The sequence below is a fragment of the Callithrix jacchus genome, chromosome 15, assembly GCF_049354715.1.
Source record: "Callithrix jacchus isolate 240 chromosome 15, calJac240_pri, whole genome shotgun sequence".
Taxonomy (NCBI): domain Eukaryota; kingdom Metazoa; phylum Chordata; class Mammalia; order Primates; family Cebidae; genus Callithrix; species Callithrix jacchus.
The window spans coordinates 24,466,709-24,488,328 of record NC_133516.1 but is presented as its reverse complement, the minus strand read 5'-3'; the positions used below and the strand labels follow the sequence as shown (position 1 = coordinate 24,488,328).

General features: G+C 45.1%; 1 protein-coding gene across 2 annotated transcripts; it reads left to right on the top strand.

The window, feature by feature from the left end:
- The first annotated feature begins 288 nt into the window (after positions 1 to 288).
- On the top strand, positions 289 to 16,322 carry APOD (apolipoprotein D). Of its 2 annotated transcripts, none has more exons than XM_008981429.5 (5): positions 289 to 351; positions 5,674 to 5,824; positions 11,290 to 11,411; positions 13,924 to 14,012; positions 15,923 to 16,322. In XM_008981429.5, exons 2-5 carry the CDS (start codon positions 5,702 to 5,704, stop codon positions 16,156 to 16,158), a joined length of 570 nt encoding a protein of 189 aa, XP_008979677.2. In that variant the 5' UTR covers positions 289 to 351; positions 5,674 to 5,701; the 3' UTR covers positions 16,159 to 16,322. The 2 variants fall into 2 exon arrangements, with proteins under 2 accessions (XP_008979677.2, XP_078206679.1); XM_078350553.1 differs by having other exon boundaries at positions 289 to 363; positions 5,687 to 5,824.
- The last annotated feature ends 5,298 nt before the right edge of the window (positions 16,323 to 21,620 follow it).

Below are 21,620 nucleotides of genomic sequence, written 5' to 3'. Positions count from 1 at the left end.
AAAAGAAATATTTTGAATGAAAACACACTTTGTCTCTCTCTCACACATACTCTCTCTCTTTCTCGAACACACACACACACGAAAACAATATCTCATTTCTTCTCCAGGGAGCAGCTGTGAAAGAAATTGGGGGAGGAGGATGGACACAACATCCCATCTTTGTGTTTGTTTTATACAGACTAAGCTTTTAGGCCAGCCCTCCTGGCTGTAGGGGGTGTGGCACCCATGAAAAGTAAACATCAAAGACCCAATGAAGCTTATAAAATAGCTTGGGAGAGGCCAGTCATCAAGACAGTCATCTCAAATTGGATGATTTTGCATGTGGATACTGCCTTCATCTTGACAGAAAAGGTACGTACTGTGGTTTTAACCGTTTCAATTATGATAATGCCTAAAATAGAAACTTCCATAGGCCCTTTTCAGCTGCATATAATTGCCACTGATTGAGAGCTTGTGTTGGTAGCTTTAGACTTGTTCTCATTTTTCCTCCAACCAATGTCCAAGGCAGGTATCATTAGAGCCATTTTTCAGATGATAAAACTGAGGTTCAGATACACTAAGTAACAGGCCTATGATAAAAACGTGGGTACGGTGGCTCACGCCTGTAATCCCAGTACTTTGGGAGGCTGAGGCGGGCAGATCACAAAGTCAGGAGATCAAGACCATCCTGGCTAACGTGGTGAAACCCCGTCTCTACTAAAAATACAAAGCAAACCTTGTTGGACAGCAAGGAATTTTTCCATGCACAAACACTGTGCTAAGTGAATTCTCAGTGAGTTGTCCAACTGTGCATCACAGTAGAATAATCTGGAAACTGGAATTAATTGTGTGACTAGAAAATGCATTTAACAATATGGCATACGATACTGCGTTTGGGAGATACGTTTCTTGTTCTGTTTAATGGCTAAATGAGTCTTTGAGACCTAATTACTTATTGGAACATATTTTATTTTATGAGGTGAAATTTCAAAATCTAGTCCTTCATGTTCTGCAGACCTTTGAGATCAGGGGCTCTGTCCACATGGGCACTGAGAACATGGGCTCTTGGGGGACCTAGACTTACGCTCCGGCTTGGAAGTTTATCAGGAAGTAACCAGGACAAATTGATCTCATTGGTACAAAGAGTGTCAGCAGAGGTCACTTGCGTAAGGTTAGCCGAGAGAAAGGAGAGTAGACCCGATATCAGGCCAGCAAGTTTTATAACCCTGCCAGGCTGTTACGTAACAATCAGAAGAGGCAGCCCCAAGCCCACAAAACAAGGGGTTTGTATGGGGTGAGAGGGGCATAAGGGAGTTTCAGGACCAAGGTAATTTATCAGCTTGTAACAAACGCAAAGATAGTTTTTTAGCTTGTGACACACTTATAATACACCGTCCTGTGATTTTTGTGGCAGCAATTTTTTAAAAAAACAGGATTTTACAGGTATGTGTAAAACAGGAATTTAAACAAAGGTTTGTTTTCCACGACCTCCTCCACTCACTCCGCGCTGCCCAAGTGGCTGTAATCAGGCTTTGCTCAATCTCAATCGTAGTATGTCTGGCAGCCTTGCTGTGGCACCAGATAGGAATGCAGCTGCTGAGCAATCAGAGTGGGAGGTCAGCTGTGTGGAGGGGGTTTTCAGGGGCAGCTTGTCCCTACCAGCTTCCAGAGGAGGTGCTGTGGAGACTGAGTGCATAGCACACTTAAAGTCCTGAGGCCAGGACCTCAGGTGATCCACCCAGTACATGCAGAGCAGTGATTTACAGTTAGTGCCAGGCCCAAGGTGGATGCACTGTAACCTTAGTAGGATTGCTTTGAAATTACCTCATATTCAGTTAATAATTATATATATTTATTTTGTTTTATTTTTGAGACGGAGTCTTGCTCTGTCACCCAGGCTAGAATACAGCGGCACGATCTCAGCTCACTGCAACCTCTGCCTCCCAAGTTCAAACCATTCTCGTCCCTCAGCCTCCTGAGAGGCTGGGATTACAGGCCCACACCACCACGCTGGGCTGATTTTTGTATTTTTTGTTTGTTTGTTTTTGATTTGTTTTTTGAGACAGAGTTTTGCTCTGTTGCCCAGGCTAGAGTGCAATGGTGTGATCTCGGCTCACTGTGACCTCCGCCTCCGGGGTTCAAGTGATTCTCCTGTTTCAGCCTCCTGAGTAGCTGGGATTACAGGCGTCCACCACCATGCCCAGATAATTTTTTGTATTTTTAGTAGAGATTGGGTTTCGCCATGTTGGCCGGGCTAGTCTCGAACTCTTGACCTCAGGTGATCCACCCAGCTCGGCCTCCCAAAGTGCTAGGATTACAGATATGAGCCATTGTTCCAGGCATAATTTTTGTATTTTTAATAGAGACAGGGTTTTACCATGTTGGCCCAGCTGGTCTCAAACTCCTGACCTCAAGTGATCCACCCGTCTTGGCTTCCCAAAGTGCTGGGATTACAGGCGTAAGTTGTGCCCGGCCAAAAATAATATTTAGCCTGGCGTGGTGGCTTATGCCTGTAATCCCAGCACTTTGGGAGGCTGAGGCAGGTGGATCACGAGGTCAGGAAATGGAAACCATCCTGGCTAGCATGACGAAACCCTGTCTCTACTAAAAATACAAAAAAATAGCTGGGTATGGTGGCACATGACTGTAGTCCCAGCTACTCGGGAGGCTGAGACAGGAGAATCCCTTGAACCCGGGAGGTGGAGGTTGCAGTGAGCTGAGATCACGCCACTGCACTCCAGCCTGGGCAACAGAGCGAGACTCCTTCTCAAACATAGTAATAATAATAATATTTAAATACGCTTGTTTTGTAAAGTATTTAAACTCCTAATTAGAGCAATCTCCCTATTGATAGCAGAATAAGATGCAAAAATATATATCATATAGAATCCATATGTTCCCCAAAGTCTTAAGTGCACATTAATAACATGCTCAATAAGTAATGAGTAAGTTAAAATGAGAGGGCATTGAAAAATGTAATGGATGCCGTCCACCCTTCTCTCACAAGGAGTTTTAACCACAGGAATAAAACTACTGCAACGAAGAGGCTTCTTTGGAAGACAGGCAATCAAGGGGGTTTGTTCTGAAATCCTCCTACAGAGGTAAAGAATATGTTTCAGCCCACAAGAGAACATTTTGTCAGAATAAAAGGTAGAAGTGACTTTTGTTACAAGTGTCATGTGGCAGTGAGGCTCATCAAGTCACAGAGGCAGGGGTTTATTGAAAGGCCCTGATGGTTCCCGGGAGAAGCAGGTTCAGGGTGCTGCGGATCAGAGATGAGGAGACAGGGCCCACGTCCCAGTTCTCTGCCCCCTCCAGGCCCCAGCTTCCCTATCTGTACACCTTGGGAGTAGGACTAGACAGATTACCCCTAAGGTCCTGTCCAGCGTGGGGGACCTTGTAGAATGTGCATGACGTGTGGCCAGTTTCGATCCTCTGGGCCAGGCCTACTGAGTAGAACTCAAAATCTCTTCAGAATGGATGCAAATGTGTGTGGGTTTAAGCTGCATTGCTGTAAATTTGTCATCCCCCAAACAGTTAAAAGACAGGTGTTATTTACCCGGTGGTGGAGCTGATGAGAAATGGAGCCTCAAAGACCGAGGAAAGCCGCCCTGCTGCAGACTCGCTCCAAGGGGCCTCAGCAACCATCTCCCCCCGCCGCAGCCCCAGCTGGCAAGCTGCTGTCATTACACAACTATTCTTTTGAAAACTAGGCAGCAAAACCTCCAGGAAAGAAAAAAACCTATTGATTATTAAAGGGTATTTAGAGGTTTCAAGACTCATAATAAAGGAGTTATAATTATTCCTGTAATGACACATCCTCTGAAATGCTCAGATCTGAGAACATCCTGCTTGCATTGCATCAGCCATCATCATTACAGGCAGAAATGCAGAGAGCTGGAAATAGCTCATGTGCAAGCTACAGGCAAGGAGTCACCAGAAAAGGAACAAACCGAAACCAAGTCAGTGAAGGAAACAGGAAGGAGAGCCAAACGCCCAGAACCTGCAAAGAGTTCTGCAGCCTCTGTCTCCCCGCCCCGCTGCCCCACTTCAAAGCCAGCTTCTGCTGCCAAAGGACTCATGGGGTTGAAATGCTTGTTGCACAGTTACACATCAGCTGACAGTCCTTCTGTGATTTGATGCACTTCATCTGTGAAAAGTACCCTCAACAGGCCAGGCGCGGTGGCCCATGCTTGTAATCTCAGCACTTTGGGAGGTCGAGGTGGGTGGATCACCGGAGGTCAGGAGTTTGAGATCAGCATGGTGAAATCCCATCTCTACTAAAAATACAAAAATTAGCCAGGAGTTGTGGCAGGCGCCTGTAATCCCAGCTACTTGGGAGGCTGAGGCAGAAGAATCGCTTGAACCAGGGAGACAGAGGTTGCAGTGAGCTGAGATTGTGCCACTGCACTCCAGCCTGAGTGACAGAGTGAGAGTCCATCTCAAAAACAAAACAAAACCCTCAACAGGATGTCAAAAAAAAAAGAAAGAAGGAAAGAAAAAAGGAAGGAAGGAAGGAAAAGAGAGAGAAAGAAAAGAAAATTCTAGAACATACAATCATTTTTCTGCTTTTCATAGTAAAAATAACTAGCATTTATTACACATTTACTCTGTCAGACACTCCTCTAAGTACTCTCTCTATATCATCTCATTACATTATCACAAAAATTCATGAGATAGGAATGATTATTATTCCCACTTACTAGACAAAGAAGCTAAGGCATAAATGAACACAGTTATACTTAGTATGGGGCAGAGTCAGAGTTCGAACCTGGCTAGGGTGACCCTGGAGTCCCCAGCACACCACTCCCTTTAAGGTTTCCAAGCGCACTGTTGGACTGGTACAGCAGCCCAGCAAGATGAGGGCAGGGGAAGGGGTGGTGTCAGGGCAGCGTCTCCCTGATGAATCTCAGAGGACACTCGGTGTTGGGCAAGGTTTGGTTTGGTTTTGTATCTTTCATAGTTCTTGGAGGCTTTAATCCCCCACTTGACATAGCCCCTCCACGTTGTTTCTGTTCATTCGACAAGTATCTACTTGTCAATACTTTGGGGTCCAAGGGCTATTCTAACGAGAAACAGACACGGCGCCCATCCTGGGAGACGCAGAGTTAGGTGCGAGTGGGGTGCAAAATCAGTACAACAAACTGTAATACCAGGCAGAGAGCGTCCTGGTAAAAGTGCAGATGCTCTGATGAAGGCCTCACAGCAACACGGACAAGCAGGTGTCCCCTGCAGGATGAGGGGTCCCATGAGCAGAGGAGAAAAGAGGAGGAACCACCCACAGAGGGATTCTTGGCCACAGGAATCTTGCTTGATGATTGTGTGGCCTTAGAAAGCTCAGAATGGCCGGGCACAGTAGCTCATGCCTGTAATCCCAGCACGTTGGGAGGCTGAGGCAGGCAGATCACCTGAGGTCAGGAGTTTGAGACCAACCTGGCCAACATGGTGAAACTCTTTCTCTATTAAAAATACAAAAAAGTTAGCCAGGCGTGGTGGTGCATGCCTGCAATCCCAGCTACTTGGGAGGCTGAGGCAAGGGAATTACTTGAACCTGGGACACAGAGGTTGCAGTAAGCTGAGATCGCACCACTGTACTCCAGCCTGGGCAACAAGAGCGAAACTCCGTCTCGGGGGGGAGAAAAAAAGAATGTTCAGAATGACAACACCCGCTGCTTTGTGTTCCCCCAACTCCAGGTCCCTTCTCCAGCCACCCAGCCCCAAGATGATGATGCCACTGCTGCTGCTTTTTGCACTGGCTGGCCTCTTCGGTGCCGCAGAGGGACAAACGTTTCATCTTGGGAAATGCCCCACGCCTCCAGTGCAGGAGAATTTTGACGTAAATAAGGTGTGGTAAAAGGTGAACCTCCCTTTGTTTTGCTGCCTCTGATGTGAATAAGCATTCTACAAGGTTCAGTTTAATTAGGCTGCTTTAATTTCCACTGCGCACCTTGGGACAGGAATTTATCTTATTTGAGGTTTCCCCAAAGCAGACGCCTGCTGAGACAAAGACTGCGGGCAGGCGGAGAGGCTTGGGATGATCCTAAGACACACGAGAGTGGGTGGGAAAGCAAGTCAGAGACAGCACGGAAGCAATAAAGGGTGCATTCCTGAGCCGTCACCCTGGACAGTCAGGGTCAGTCACACCGGGCACCCTCTGAGGACAGGTGGAGGATGCCCCTCCGATTGTCCCGTGGCTGCTACCAGCAGGCCATGGGAGCATCCTTGGCTCTAGCGAAGCCCTCTGGCAGAGGAGAGAAACAGGGTCTCAGGTGGGAGGCTGGTGGTGTCTGGGAATTGTCTGCCACGGCTGTAGTGAACTCAGAAGTGGACTGAGGGGATACAGGACCTGGGAACCACAATAGCTGCTACAGAGCTATTATACCTGCTCTATAGATGGAGCAGTGGAAGCTCCCTCCCCAGCTCACATAGCTGGTAAATGCAAGTAGGATTCAAAACCAGGCTTCCCGGCAGTGCAGGGGACCCAAAGGTCACTCAAATAGGGCCCAGGAAAGGCCAGAATTCCCTGGGGGGCTTTCTTGTTACCTGAGTTAAAATGTCATCAATGCAAGCAGCTCCTCCATGGACAGTCTTTCTTCCTGGGGTTTAGGGGGAGAGGGAAGGAAGAGGACAGCAGAAAGAGGCAGCTACTGGTGGACATGACTCACAGGCTCCCACTGTTGCTACTCAAGCCTAGAATCTCACCCTTAAGACTTCCTCTCCCCAGGAGAAGGTCTGGATTTCCTTTAAGGATGGTAACAGTAAGGCCGGGCGTGGTGGCTCACACCTGTAATCCCAGCACTTTGGGAGGCCGAGGCGGGTGGATCACGAGGTCAAGAGATCAAGACCATCCTGGCCAACATGGTGAAACCCTTTCTCTACTAAAAATACAAAAATAAGCTGGGCGTGGTGGCAGACACCTGTAGTCTCAGCTACTCAGGAGGCTGAGGCATGAGAATCGCTTGAACCTGGGAGACGGAGGTTGCAGTGAGCCAAGATCATACCACTGCACTGCAGCCTGTCGACAGAGTGAGACTCCATTTCAAAAAAAAAAAAAAACAAAACAACAACAACAAAATAAACAACTGGCCAGGCACAGTGGCTCATGCTTCGGAGGCTGAGGCGGGTGGATCACAAGGTCAGGAGTTCAAGACTAGCCTAGCCAAGACAGTGAAACGCTGTCTCTACTAAAAATACAAAAATTAGCCAGGCCTGGTGGTGGGCACCTATAATCCCAGCTAGTGGGAGGCTGAGGCAGAGAATTGCTTGAATCCAGGAGGCCGAGATTGCAGTGAGCCAAAATTGCACCACTGCATTCCAGCCTGGGTGACAAAAAAGAATGGTAACCATTCTTGAGTGGGCCAGAGCCTTCAGACACACCTTCTTCAGCCCCTGCTATGTTGGGGCCCCCATCTAAAGCCCATGAAGTTGTTATCATACAGTTGCACCTCAATGTGAATGAGTGTTGGGACCTCTGAGGGGATTCTGGAGGGGGAAGGAGCACAGGTGTGGTAGGAAAAGGGTATTATAGAGTACACTGGTCTACACTGACTTGCTCCACTTAAGGGCTGATCCCTTTATTCAGGTAACTCTGATAGACCACAGGGAGGCTTTAAAGAAAAGATCCAAGGAATCTGAGTTATAGTTTAGCTTTTGGATACAAATCCCAAAGCACTTTGGAAATGATAACTGATCTGTATTTATAAAAGTCCTTTGAGAATTAAAGCAGGATTTAAAAAATAGCAGCTTTCTTGAGATGTAATTTGTATACCATGTATTCCCTTGTTTAAAGTAGCTTTTCACTTTCAATTGTTAGTATATTCACAGAGTTATGCAACCATCACCTCCACAATCAATTTTAGAACATTTTCAGGGTTCCAAAAGAAACCCCATACCCGTCCACAGAGTCTCCGTCTCCCCTCCAACCCTTCCAGGCCCAGGCAACCAATAATCTACTTTCTGTCTCTGAATTTGCCTATTCTGCACATTTGAGAAAAATGAAATCATATTATGTGTGGTCTTTTGTGACTGATTTCTTTCACTGAACATTTTCAAGATTCATCCACACTGTAGCATGTATCAATACTATATCCCCTTTTATGGCCAAATAATATTCTTGTAGGAAATCCTTATAGGAAATCAATTGACTGTATACCTGAGAGTTTATTTTGGCACTCTCAATTCTATTGATCTATTTGTCTATATTTATGCCAGTATCATCCAATCTTGATTACTATAGCTTTGTAGTAACCAAAGATTTGAGGTAAGTTTGGAAATAAGAGCATATGAGTCCTCCAACTTTGTTCTTCTGGCTATTCTGTGTCCCTTTACATTTTCATATGAATTTTAGGATCAGCTTGTCAATTTCTGCAAAGAATCCAGTTGGAATTTGATACAGATTACATTAAATCTGAAGTTCAATTTGGGGAGTATTGATTGCCATCTTAACAATATTCAGTCTTCTAACTTGTGAACATAATGTGTCTTTCCATTGAATTAGGTCATCTTTAATTTCTCTCAACAATATTTTGCGGTTTTCAGAGTATACGTTTTACATTTCTTTGGTTAAATTTATTCCCCAATATTTTATTCTTTTGATGTTATTGTAGATGGAATTTTAAAAATTTCATCTGCAAATTGTTCATTGCAAGTATACATATACACATATACATATATTTATACATATACATATATATTCATGTGCATGTGTGACAAAGTGTCACTGTGTCATCCAGGCTGGAGTATAGTGACACCATCTCAGCTCATTCCAACCTCTGCCTCCCAGGTTCAAGAGATTATCCTGCCTTGCCTCCCGAGTAGCTGGGATTAGAGGCACCTGCCACCATGCTTGGCTAATTTTTGTATTTTTTGTAGAGATGGGGTCTCACCATGTTGGCCAGGTTGGTCTCGAACTCCTGATCCACCTGCCTTGGCCTCCCAAAGTGCTGAGATTACAAGCATGAGCCACCGCACCAGGTTGAGAAATAGATTAGATTTCTGAATATTAATCTTGTATTTTGTAACCTTGCTAAACTCATTAGATCTAATCGTTTTGGGGTTTGTTTCTGTTTTAGATTGCTTAGGATATTTTATATGTCATCTGCAAATAGATACAGTTTTACTTCTTCTTTTGTAGGATTCTTTTTAAATACTGAACAGAGATCTGAAAAGATTAAGAAGACTTTGCAAAAATAATCTGAGATCAGGAGGAAGCTCTGAGTTTTCTTTTTTCTGAAAAATCATGCTTCCTTGGTTTTTACTGTGGGACACTAAAGTCACTTTAACAGTAATAGAACACATTTGAATGCACTGTATAAAATGGAGCTTCTTCCGAGAATGTCTATGAAACGAGTTAACCTCTAACCTTATTCTTTGATGCTTTAAATTAATGTTGAGTTCAGTGGCTTTAATTGAAAGCTGTGCTTTAATAAGTGAGTAGAAATTTATGGTCATGAATGTGGTATGTATTTGAGCAGAAAGCATATATCCTAAGAAATCTAAATCAGAAACAAACCCCAAACCCCACGTGGCTGAAGCAATACTGCCACCTGTTTGCAGTATGCTCTCTTTTCAAGTATGCTCTTCAAAGGTGATGGCATCTCTTTTTGTTTTTAAATTTCTAAAATACTTTCAATTAGTATTTTGACTAGGTAAACATATTTACATTGTTCAAAATCCTAAAGGTGTAAAAGAATACACCACATAAAGTTTCCCTTTCACCTCTGTACCTCAGTTTCCCTCCCCAGGAGCAACTAGTAAAAACCATTTATTGCGAAAGTTTTACAGATGGTATATACCTATGCAAACAAATGTGTAGGCCAGGGCTGTGGAGGGCTGACCGGTTATTACCACATAATAACTGTGGTAAGAACACTGGCTTCCAAAGGTGTCACGCCCTAACCTTGTGAGTGTTACTTTTCATGGGAAAAGGGCTTTTGCAAATGTGATCAAAGTTATGATCCTTGAGATGTCCAGATTAGCCTTGATTATCCAGGGGGGGCTCAATCTAATCACGTGAACCCTTAAAAGCCGAGAATCTTTCCCAGCTGTGGTCAGAGAGAAAGTTTTGATCATGGCATAAGAGTCAGAGAGATGCAATATGAGAGGCATCTAACTTGCTTTTGCTGGCTTTGAAAATGAAGGGAGTCCCAAGCCAAGGAATGTAAGCAGCCTGTAGAACTTGGAAAAGGCAAGAAAACTAATCCTCCCGTAGAGCTCTCAGAGGGAAACACAGCCAACACTGAGTTCAGCCCAGTGAGACCCGTGTCAGACTTCTGACTTACAGAGCTGCAAGATAATAAATCTGTACTGTTTTAGGCTTGTGGTTATTTATTATAGCAGCAACAGGAAACCAACATAATGATTTTCTCCATTTTTAGATAAAAGGTAGCTTAATACATATACTATTTTGTACCTGATTCTTTTGTCATTAAATAATGGAAATCACTGCATACCACTCTTTTGAAAGAGAGGAAATAAAATTCCATTGTCTAGATATGCCATCATTTACTTACCCAGTCCCCTACTAAGGCTCACATAGGCTGCTTCCTATCTTGTATTATTACAAACGGTACTGTGATGAATAACTTTATGCATACATCATTTCTTATGTCAGGAGGACGCATTCCCAGAAATGAAATGGCTGGGCCAAAGAGTATAATATGCATTTCTAGCTTTACTAGATACTGCCCTCCGCAGAGGTTGTAAACTGGGAATGGTCTTCCTGCAGCTGGTGCCAGGCAGCCTGGGAGGGACTGGTTCCCTCGACCTTCCCCACACAGAGGCAGCTTCCTTTAAAGCTGACTCTACACACCTGAAGTCTGGATGGAGTGCAAGCCCCTAGAGAAAGCATGATACAGGTCTTTCAAATCTCCATCACCTTCCAAAAGCCTTGGTGACCAACTCCCTACTCAGGGTCAAATGAGGAAACTTCAATGCACTCCGGAGTCCTAGCTCCCCACAGAGAACACATCTGACTGCACAAGATTCAAAGATGACTTGTAGAATCACGCACTGTTTCAGATGAAAGGTACCTCCCATATCCCCTTTTTTTAGAGTCTAGAATTTCACAGAGGTTTTGGCTGAAGGGGACACTGAGAAGAGCCGTCAGCATTCACCCTGCGCCCGCACATCCTATCCTAGTCACGGATTCTTATTGCAATCAATCTCTTGCCCAGTTGCCACTGGGAACAATGAGGCCCATTTTGTCTGGCTTCCCCAGGACAGGGCTCTGCTTCTGCACGACAACAATGGGGAAGAGGTTGTAGGTCCCCAGAGAACCTCAGGGTTTTGCTCTGCTTGTTGTCTCTGCAGTATCTTGGAAGATGGTACGAAATTGAGAAGATCCCAACGACCTTTGAGAAAGGAAGGTGCATCCAGGCCAACTACTCGCTAATGGAAAACGGAAACATCAGAGTGTTAAACCGCGAGTTGAGGTGAGTGGCTGTGGCCGTCCGGGGCCAGGGCTGTGGAGGGCTGACCAGGAGTGACTGGGTGTCTGGCAGCCTGGGGCAGGGAGGATGGGAACCTTGCCGGCTCTGGACTGCCTGCTCCTGGCAGGAATTGAGAGGAAAGCTTTTGGCAGGCGAGGATGGCAAGAACTAGGAGCCACTTACGTGTTTCCACAACCACTTGATGGGTGAGCGGCACAAACTGACAGGGTGTCTGCTCTCACTGCAAAATAGATACTCTGGTAGTAAAGAACATCGAGACCATTTTCTCTGACCTCCAGTCCAGGAGAGAAGCCCCTCTGATACCATCTTCTGACAGAGCATTCAGCTTTGTTCGAATACTTGCAGGAACAGGGAGCTCATCACCTTCCAGGAGAGTTCATCCCATCTCTAGGCAACTTAATCTTTTGAAAGCTCCTTTTATTATTAAGCAAGAATCATATACGTACATATTCACACTCTAGGTTATGTAAACAGGATATCCTTTAGAAGTGTACGTTTCTATTACTGAGGGCTTCTAACATGTTAAATTTGATTAAACATATCAAATTTAATCCCAAAAGTTATACTTTGGAAAGCAAACTTAAAAAGAACCCCAGGAAGAACTCCTTCCTACACACCCTCCACTCTTGAAAATACAAATGCAGTTTCTCCATGAACATGTTGTGAGTTCATGGTCAGAGACTGGTGTTCTGAAAACTGTTCTGGAGCAAAATGCAATTGACATGACAAGGGCAGAGTCTGGTGGGAGGAGACTGGTTTGTTGCTAAGTGAGTATATGCAGATAGAAGCAGACCATCTTCCCCAGCTGTCTGAAATCCAGATGAGAGAGTAGAGGACGGTCTCCAGCCTTACATGGTGAGAAACAAAGAACGTAGTTGGGAACATCAGAGTTCATTTCCCAAACTCCCTGGCCTGTTGCTCACTGTCTGGTTTCTAGGACGTTCCACCACTAACCATAGCATCAACCTACTGACTTTCTGACACATACAACTGCTCTAATTTCAGTTGGCCTCTCTGTACTGCCTTGAAGATTGATGAACAGACATTATCTCCTCTGTTGGCTTCCTAGGAAAAGCACCGATGCCTTAGCACCCTCCCTTTGCTAACTCCATCTCCACACCTCTCCCCTTCTCCCAAGTTCATGGGGCCATTAGGAGTCATCTGGAAATGGGGGCAGGCCCATTCAAAGAGGTGAAAGTATTGCATCCACTCTAAGTCCACAGCTTTTAAGACACACCACTGTGTTATATACCACTAAGAAAAAAATGACACTGCTAATTATTATTGTCAGGTGGCATTAATTGTAAGACATACATTTCTTCACATTTAATGTCTCTGCGATCTGGGCATACCTGAGAATCACTGAGATAAAGTAAATGTTTCTTCACTGTCTCCTCATACTTGGCCTACATTGAAAACCCCACACTCACTTAGAGCCTTGCTAAACTAAAAGGGGTCTCAGGACTCACACCTTGATGTGACAGGCGATGTCACATGATATCACTGAGGCCCAAAGAAGGGAAACGCTTTTGTGTCTCCCGGTTTTGCATTATTTTCCGTGATCAAGTCTCCCGGTTTTGCATTATTTTCCGTGATCAAGTCCATCCTCTTCTGGACGTGGTGGTTCCTTTGGTCTTTTCATTTTAAAAGAAGTGAATCTACTGAGCGTGGTGGCCCACGCCTGTAATCCCGGCACTTTGGGAGGCCCAGGCGGGCGGATTGCCTGAGGTCAGGAGTTTGAGACCAGCCTGGCTAACACAGCAAAACCCCGTCTCTACTAAAAATACAAAAATTAGCCGGGCACGGTGGCTCACGCCTATAATCCCAGCACTTTGGGAGGCTGAGGCTGGTGGATCACGAGGTCAAGAGATCGAGACCATCCTGGTCAACAAGGTGAAACCCCATCTCTACTAAAAATACAAAAATTAGCTGGGCATGGTGGCAGACACCTGTAGTCCTAGCTACTCGGGAGGGTGAGGCAAGAGAATCGCTTGAACCTGCGAGGCAAAGGTTGCAATGAGCTGAGATTGCGCTACTGCACTCCAGCCTGGGCAACAGAGCAAGATTCCATTTCCAAAAAAAAAGGGGGAATCTTCCTTGTGTATCGGGTTGTTTTGTTTGTTTTTCCATTCTCTTTTACTCCCTCTCTTTGGAGGCTGGAAGCAGAAAGTTGTCTTTGGGGCCATTGCAGATAATCCAAAAGACAGTGTTGAGGTGCAAGGTCCTAACATACTATCCCATCCAAGAGCATGTCAGTTGCTGCTTCTTATCACCCCGCTGCTCTCTTCCCCTAGTTGGCCACAGAGACAGTCACAAAGGAAAGAGCAGGGTATAGAGCTAGGGTCTAGCCTGCCTTTGAGAATCTCTTTTACCAGAAATCACAATGTTGGCTGTCGTGGTCCTTAGTGGCACAAATCTTGCCTTTTGTTGCTTTTTGGCTTTCAATGAGTTGTTTTTCTTTTCTCTTTCTTTTTTTTTTTTTTAATCATTGCAGACACGATGGAACTGTGAATCAAATTGAAGGTGAAGCCACCCAGGTTAACCTCACAGAGCCTGCCAAGCTGGGAGTTAAGTTTTTCTGGTGTAAGTATCCACTTTTCCCAGGAGGACTCAGGGGCAGGAAATATGCAAATGAAAGCTAGCACCCTGGCTTGGAGAATTCTTGAGACATCTGAGTGTCATAATTATCTGTTGTGCACTTACTACATGCCATGCACTAGAGTTGCCACAATGAGCCAAACAGATTTGGCCTATGGAGCTCCCATCCCAGTGTGGATGCTGACACGTGCTCCTGCAATTTACTGTAACTGGCCAGCATTTCAATAGGTGAAGCACAAATAGGTGCACACAGGGATGAGCTGTAGAAGACCCAATCCAGCCCCGTTTCCCAGAGGAAACTGGGCCCGCAAAATCAGCAGGTGTTAGCATAACAATCTGCACTGTGCAAAAACTTGGAGGCAAGAGATGACAGGAGTGATGGCAAATTTGAATCCTGCTTCTGACACTTCCCAGTCACGTTGTTGGGGAGCCTGTGAGATATGTAATGACAGGCATCCGGGTTCTGAGCTAACTGGGGAATGGACACAGGCAATAGAGAAAGCACCAAATATTAGTTTTATTGCCGATGTAAATACACTAGAGAGTTCAACCCAGAACCCGCGAGGCTTTCTAACACGCAGAGTGCTTGAGAGTCCCTTTCCCACCTGCAGGGCAGACACTAAAGTCATTAGTGACAAAGACTACTTCCCCACTTCCCACTTCTCACCCCTGCTACTCCTCCAACCCACACCAGTCAAGTTCCTAGAGTGGGACAGAGAGGAAGTGTTTTGTTTTGTTTTTTAGACAGTCTTACTCTATCTCCCGGCTGGAGTGCAGTGGTCAAATCTCGGCTCACTGCAACCTCTACCTCCTAGGTTCAAGCAATTCTCCTGCCTCAGCCCCCTGAGGAGCTGGGACTACAGGCGCACACTACCACTTGCGGCTAATTTTTGTATTTTAGTAGAGACGGGGTTTCACCATGTTGGCCAGGATGGTCTTGATCTCCTCTCCTGCTGGGCACTTTGGGAGGCTGAGGAGGGAGGATCACGAGGTCAGGAGATCAATACCATCCTGGCTAACACAGTGAAACCTCCTCTCTACTAAAAATACAAAAATTAGATGGGTATGGTGGCTGTGCCTGTAGTACCAGCTACTCAGGAGACTGAGGCAGGAGAATTGCTTGAACCCAGGAGACAGAGGTTGCAGTGAGCTGAGATCGCGCCACTTCACTCCAGCCTGGGTAACAGAGTGAGACTCCATCTTGGAGTAAAAAAAAAAAAAAGAAGGCCTGAATAAAAAGGCCTAGAACCTGAGAGGGTACATGGAGTGGGGGATGAGGTTAGGAAGGGCCTTGAATGCCACATTAGACGGCTCCAAGTTTCTTCCATAAACAATAGGAGACTGTCAAAGTTTTCAAATAAAGAGAGACACATGGAAGTTTTCCGTGTTGTATCTGGGTATATTTATTGTTGAGAGCTGGACCATGAGAGGAAGATAGTATGTGCACGCCTGGCTATGTGTAGGTGGGACATGATGCTGCTGCTCTCAGAGGCTGGAAATATATTTTTCCAAAATCACTCAGTGCTTAAGAGTTCTCAGTCCAGCTGGGAATACACAGAGCAGCTGAAATGTGCAGATAGCAGATGGGTGATGACTATACCACACACACACACACACACACACACACACACGTGCGCTCTCTCTCTCTCTCTCTCTCTCTGGGTGAGTCAGGTAGGCAGGCAGGCAGGCAGGGCACCAACAATGTAGAAAGGTAAGTTAGAAACACTCAGCCTAGGCTTTCTTCCTAACTTCTTTCACGGGTCTTTCTGTTTCTGGATTGACAAAGTCAGAGGTGGAGGGGCTTGGTGGGTGGTTGTCTGGGCCAGCCTTCTTGTGTTGTCCTGAGGGTTCTCTTGCCTCTCCCTTCTATAATGCTGCCTCCCTCGGGTCCACAGTGATGCCATCTGCACCGTACTGGGTCCTGGCCACCGACTATGAGAACTATGCCCTCGTGTACTCCTGTACCAACCTCATCCAGCTTTTTCACATGGATTATGCTTGGATCTTGGGAAGAAACTCTTATCTCCCTCCAGAAACAGTGGGCTTTCTGAAAAATATCCTGACTTCTAATAACATTTCTGTTGATAAAATGACAGTCACAGATCAGGTGAACTGCCCCGAGTTCCCGTAACCAGGGTCTACAGGGAGGCTGCCTCCACTCCATGTTACTTCTACTTTGCCTTCCCCCACCCTCGGCCATAAAGACAAACCAGTCAGCCATGACAAGCCTGAACACTTAGCCGTGCCCCACCCTGTTACCCTGCTAGCTGCAAAATAAACTTGTTGCTGACTTGCTATGCTCACAGTAGATTAATTATTGGACTAATTATTGTGGATTAATTATTGTGAGTTTTTCATTATAAGCTTATGCTTAGACATTCTTAAACAGGCTGGTCATGGTGGCCCAGGCCTATAATCCCAGCACTTTGAGAAGCTGAGGCAGGAGGATCACCTGAGGCCAGGAGTTCAAGACCAGTCTGGGTAACACAGCAAGACCTCATGAAAGTTAGCTGGGCGTGGTGGAGCACACCTGTGCTAGCTACTCAGGAGGTGCTGGCAGGAGGATCACATGAGCCCAAGAGTTCAAGGGTACAGTGAGTTATGATGGCACCACTGCACTCCAGCCTGGGCAACAGAGCAAGACCCTGCCTCTAAAACAGAAAAACAAAATCCTTAAGCAGTTATGTTGAAAAAATAAAACAAGCACTGAATGGTTTTAGTTTAAAGGTAACAATCCTGCTTCTGGGAGGGGAAAGCTGATGGCAAAGGCATATTCTGGGTGACCTGAATCCAGGTGCTCTCGTTCTGGAGTAGATACTCCTTTCAGGGAGAATTATTTGGGAGTTCTGAGTCTCTGCCGGGCAGTTTCCTTGAAAGGTTTACTTTCTCCTCAGGCCTTCAGAGTCAGGCTGAAGAATGAGCTTATCTTGGGCTTTCTGTAAGGAAGAGGAGAATCTATAAGGAAGAAGATATGGAGTTTCTGGTTTTTTTTAAAGAAAAAAAAAGACATATATATGTGTTGTCGTTCATTCAACTGATATTTACAGAAGCCCAATCACATTCCAGGCATTGAAAAATACAGAATCTCAGCCAGGCACAGTGGCTCATGCCTGTAATTCCAGCACTTTGGGAGGCCAAGGTGGGCGGATCATGAGGTCAAGAGATCGAGACCATCCTGGCCAACATTGTGAAACCTCGTCTGTACTAAACATACAAAAATTAGATGGGCATGGTAGCGTGTACCTGTAGTCCCAGCTACTTGGGAGGTTGAGGCAGGAGAATTGCTTGAACCCGGGAGGCGGAGGCTGCAGTGAGCTGAGATCGCGCCACTGTACTCCAGCGTGGGTAACAGAGCGAGATTCTGTCTCAAAAAAAGAAAACTACGGAATCCCTGTCCTCCCATAGAACCTTCACAGTCTAGTGAGAGAGAAACAAATAAAGATGCAGTTATAATCCACGGTGAGGAGTGCAAAGGTAGAGGCACACAGAGGGTGCCAGGGAGCTCCAGGAAAGTCCCGACCCCTGCCAGACACAGGCAAGCAGTAAGGTTGTGCAGCTACCCCTATGAGCATTCCAACTTCCCAGTACCAACGGGTCTCAAGAACCTCATTGTGGCAGATCACCTGAAGCCAGGAGTTCGAGACCAGCCTGGCCAACATGGTGAAAGCTTGTCTCTACTAAAAATTCAAATATTAGCCAGGTATGGTAGCAGGCACCTGTAATCCCAACTACTCAGGAGGCTGAGGCAGTAGAATCACTTGAACCCAGAAGGTGGAGGTTGCAGTGAGTCGAGATTGCGCCATTGCACTCCAGCCTGGGTGACAGAGCAAGACTTCCTCTCAAAAACAAAACAAACCTCCCTGAGTTTGTTTTTTTACATCGTGACTTTTAAAACCAGAAAGGCCTCAAAATAATAGCCCATTAATTTAACTCAGTTCACATAACTTTGATAATTTATTAATGTTTTGGAAAATTAAAAGAAAATTAAGCCATTTGATTAGATTTTTGCTTTTTTAGCAGGAATATGAAATATTCATTTCCTCAACCACTTGAGACTCTTTGATGCTTTAATGATTACGAAAATCCCAAGGATTTTAATATATACCATTTTCATTTAACTAAATAAAAACAGCCTCAGAATGTAGCTTCCAATTTGAAATCCCAAAAGGCTGAAAGCCATTAGCAAAAGGAGGAGGTGGACATGAAGGGAGGGGAGCCTCTCCCCAGTTCTGCCTGCAACTGAACCCTACACCCTGTCACACTGCCCACCCCCTGCCAGAGGGAATTTGTCTTCTCTGCTGAAAGACAGTTACTCCTGAGTGTTGCACTGGAGAGCTGGCTTTTATCTCAGGGTACAAAATAAGTTATGATTTAAAGCTGGCTTTTATATAGGGTACAAAAGAAGTTATAATTTCATTCCTCTTTTTTTTTTTTTTGAGACAGTCTCGCTCTGTCACCAGGCTGGAATGCAATGGCACAATCTCAGCTAACTGCAGCCTCCAACTCCCTGGTTCAAGCGATTCTCCTGCCTCAGCCTCCAGAGTAGCTGGGATTACAGGCTACTGTAATTACTGGGTAATTACTGTAATTACTGGCTACTGGAATTACTGTGTACTGGGATTACGCATGCCACCATGCCCAGCTAATTTTTGTGTTTTTAGTAGAGGCAGAGTTTCACCATGTTGGCCAGGATGGTCTCAATCTCCTAACCTCATGATCCACTTGCCTTGGCCATCCAAAGTGCTGTGATTACAGGTGTGAGCCACTGCACCCGGCTGATTTTGTTCCTCTTAATAGCTGTCTAGTAACATCTAAAACAATGAAAGTCACTATACTTTGCAACATTTTTCATGTCTTGACCAATACATAGGCTCACTTTTTTAATGTGAATTACTGAGTAGGTAGATGGATGGACTTGAGTTATTAGGTGAGGAAGGAAAATGAACCTATGAGGCAGGAATCAGGGGTAACTGAACCTGAGAAAAATTTGGGGGAATCATAGGGCTGCATGTGAGTACCAAATGTCTAGAGGAAACATGGGGGCTAACAACCAAAAAATCCAGAGGGGAGAGAAAGAGAAAGGAAGTGGGACAGGAACTACAAAACAGAGGCAACAGTGTGTAATAAATCTTGATCATCAACTCCAGCAGTGATCATCGTTTCACCAATCTTGCTTCAGCTATCGTCACCTCCCAGTTTTTTTCCCTAGAGTGCTTTGAACAGATCCCAGATATCACATCCTATTATTTTGCCCATAGCTTTTTAAGTAGAGATCTATAGAAAGTACAGACACTTTTTAAACAACAACAAAAAATTGCGAGGTTATGTTTTCTGTTCTGGAGGTGCTCAGAGAATGTAATCTCTATGTAATTTAAAGATTATTTTATATCATCTGGAAGATGAAAGGAAGATGTATCCACAAAAATGTTCCTAGTTTTACTTGCAGCAATCCCCATGCTGAAAGGGACTATAAACTAAAGCTAACAGCAGAGGAAGGGTTCCATAAATTATGGAATAGCCACTTGATGTGATGTCATGCATTCATGAACATTTTTAGTTGTAAGAACTACAAAGCTGTGTCTGGGCACGGTGGTTCACACCTGTAATCCCAGCACTGTGGGAGGCCGAGGCAAGTGGATCATGAGGTCACGAGTTCGAGACCAGCCTGGACAACGTGGTGAAACCCCATCTCTACTACAGATAGAAAAAATTAGTTGTGGGTGTGCACTTGTAATCGTAATCCCAGCTACTCAGGAGGCTGAGGCAGGAGAATCACTTAAACCCCGGGGGAAGAGGTTGCAGTGAGCTGAGATTGTGCCATTGCACTCCAGCCTCGGGGACAGGGTGAGACTCTGTCTCAAAAAAAAAAAAAAAAAAAAGAGAGAGAACTGTGAAGCTACACCCACTGCTGGGAGAGTCCCAGAGGATGCCCTTGCTGCCCTGCAGAGCTAGAGTCTAAAGCATGTGACTCCACCTCCCCAGCCACACCTCATTGAACCAATGTGGGTCCACCTCTGCTAGTGACAGCCAATCCCCAGGCCAAACAGAAACCTCTGACTTTATGTCCTCACTGGATGGAAAAGATAAATTGGAACAATCAAGTCAGGGTTTGACCTTAAGCAGTCTGCAAAGAGGATCATTGAAAGCTCTGATACTGCAAGGCCGTGTAGTTTGTAGTGGCCACTGCTGGCCATGCACAACTGAACTGATATGCAAAGAGCAGAAGCGCAGGAGAAGCAGAGATCCCCCTGCCCACCCAAGGCCCCTGACATAGCAGCTTCAATAACTGTTGGCCCTCCCTATCCTAGCACCAATTCCTGGGGAGCTTGGCCATCTTAGGCGCCTGTCCTTGGTTTCTGAAAGATTAGGCATGTACACTATTTTCTGAGATAATTTAACTTGACTAAGTAAATGTTCCTTGCAACCAAAATAGTCTTCAAACAAAAGCGTTCACAATATAATGTTGAGTGAAAGAGAGAACGCAGCGTTTTAACTATGCTATATTTATAGATGCATGAAATGATGGCACAAAATCAAGAACTAAAAATGAACACAGAAAATGAAGGCAATTAATGTGTTAGAGTGGTGGAATTACGGGTAATTTTTCCCCTTGTATAGTTTTGCTGCTGCTACTTATAGTGGAGGCCCTAAAACTTCAGACCCTAAAACCTCCTTTTAGTTCAGCCTGACCCTCTGGTAAGCCAAGTGTCCAAAGACATAGGCTTCTTCCAGCAACTACCTCAGACTCTGAGACCTTTCTGGACTATTATCCTAGCCCACCACATCCACAGGACATCTGAGATGTACTAGTTTGTGAATATAGGATGTGTTGTAGTTTAAATTTTCTCTATTAAAGCAATGTTTATTTACTACCAAAAAGGTTCTCTATACACTTTTCTAGGAGACATTAAGAAAGACATCAAGTAATTTAGAGTGTTCTAATTTTTATTTTTATTCATTTATTTATTTGGGATGGAGTTTTGCTAATGTTGCCCAGGCTAGCGTACAGTGGCACGATTTTGGCTCACTGCAAACTCCGCCTCCTGGGTTCAAGCAATTCTCCTGCCTCGGACTCCCCATTAGTTGGGATTACAGGCACCCACTACCACACCCAGCTAATTTTTGTATTTTTAGTAGAGATGGGGTTTCACTATATTGGCCAGGTTGGTCTCAAACTCCTGCCCTCAGGTGATCCATGTGCCTTGGCCTCCCAATGTGCTGGGATTACAAGTATGAGCCACTGTGCCTGGTCGAAAGTTTGTATTTTTACAGTTGTCTCAACATCGTTTTATTTTATAACAGATTTCCACCCCAAAAGCAACAATTTTCACCTTGGTATAGTGGGAAACTATTACGACTTTTGATATTTGTTAAATATGGTCAACTTTCATGCTACAACCAATGTGTCAAGTAAATATGACATTCAAATAGACTCAAGAGTTTCCTAACATTTTTCCAGCAGAGAAAGGCGACCTGAACTAATCAGTGGAAGTGCTAAGGAGCAGTATGGTGGGAGACACCGGGAGTGGGCCCAGCGCTAGTCCTGACCCTATGCATTAGCCACTCACTCCAGCAGATCTCTCTAAGAACTCT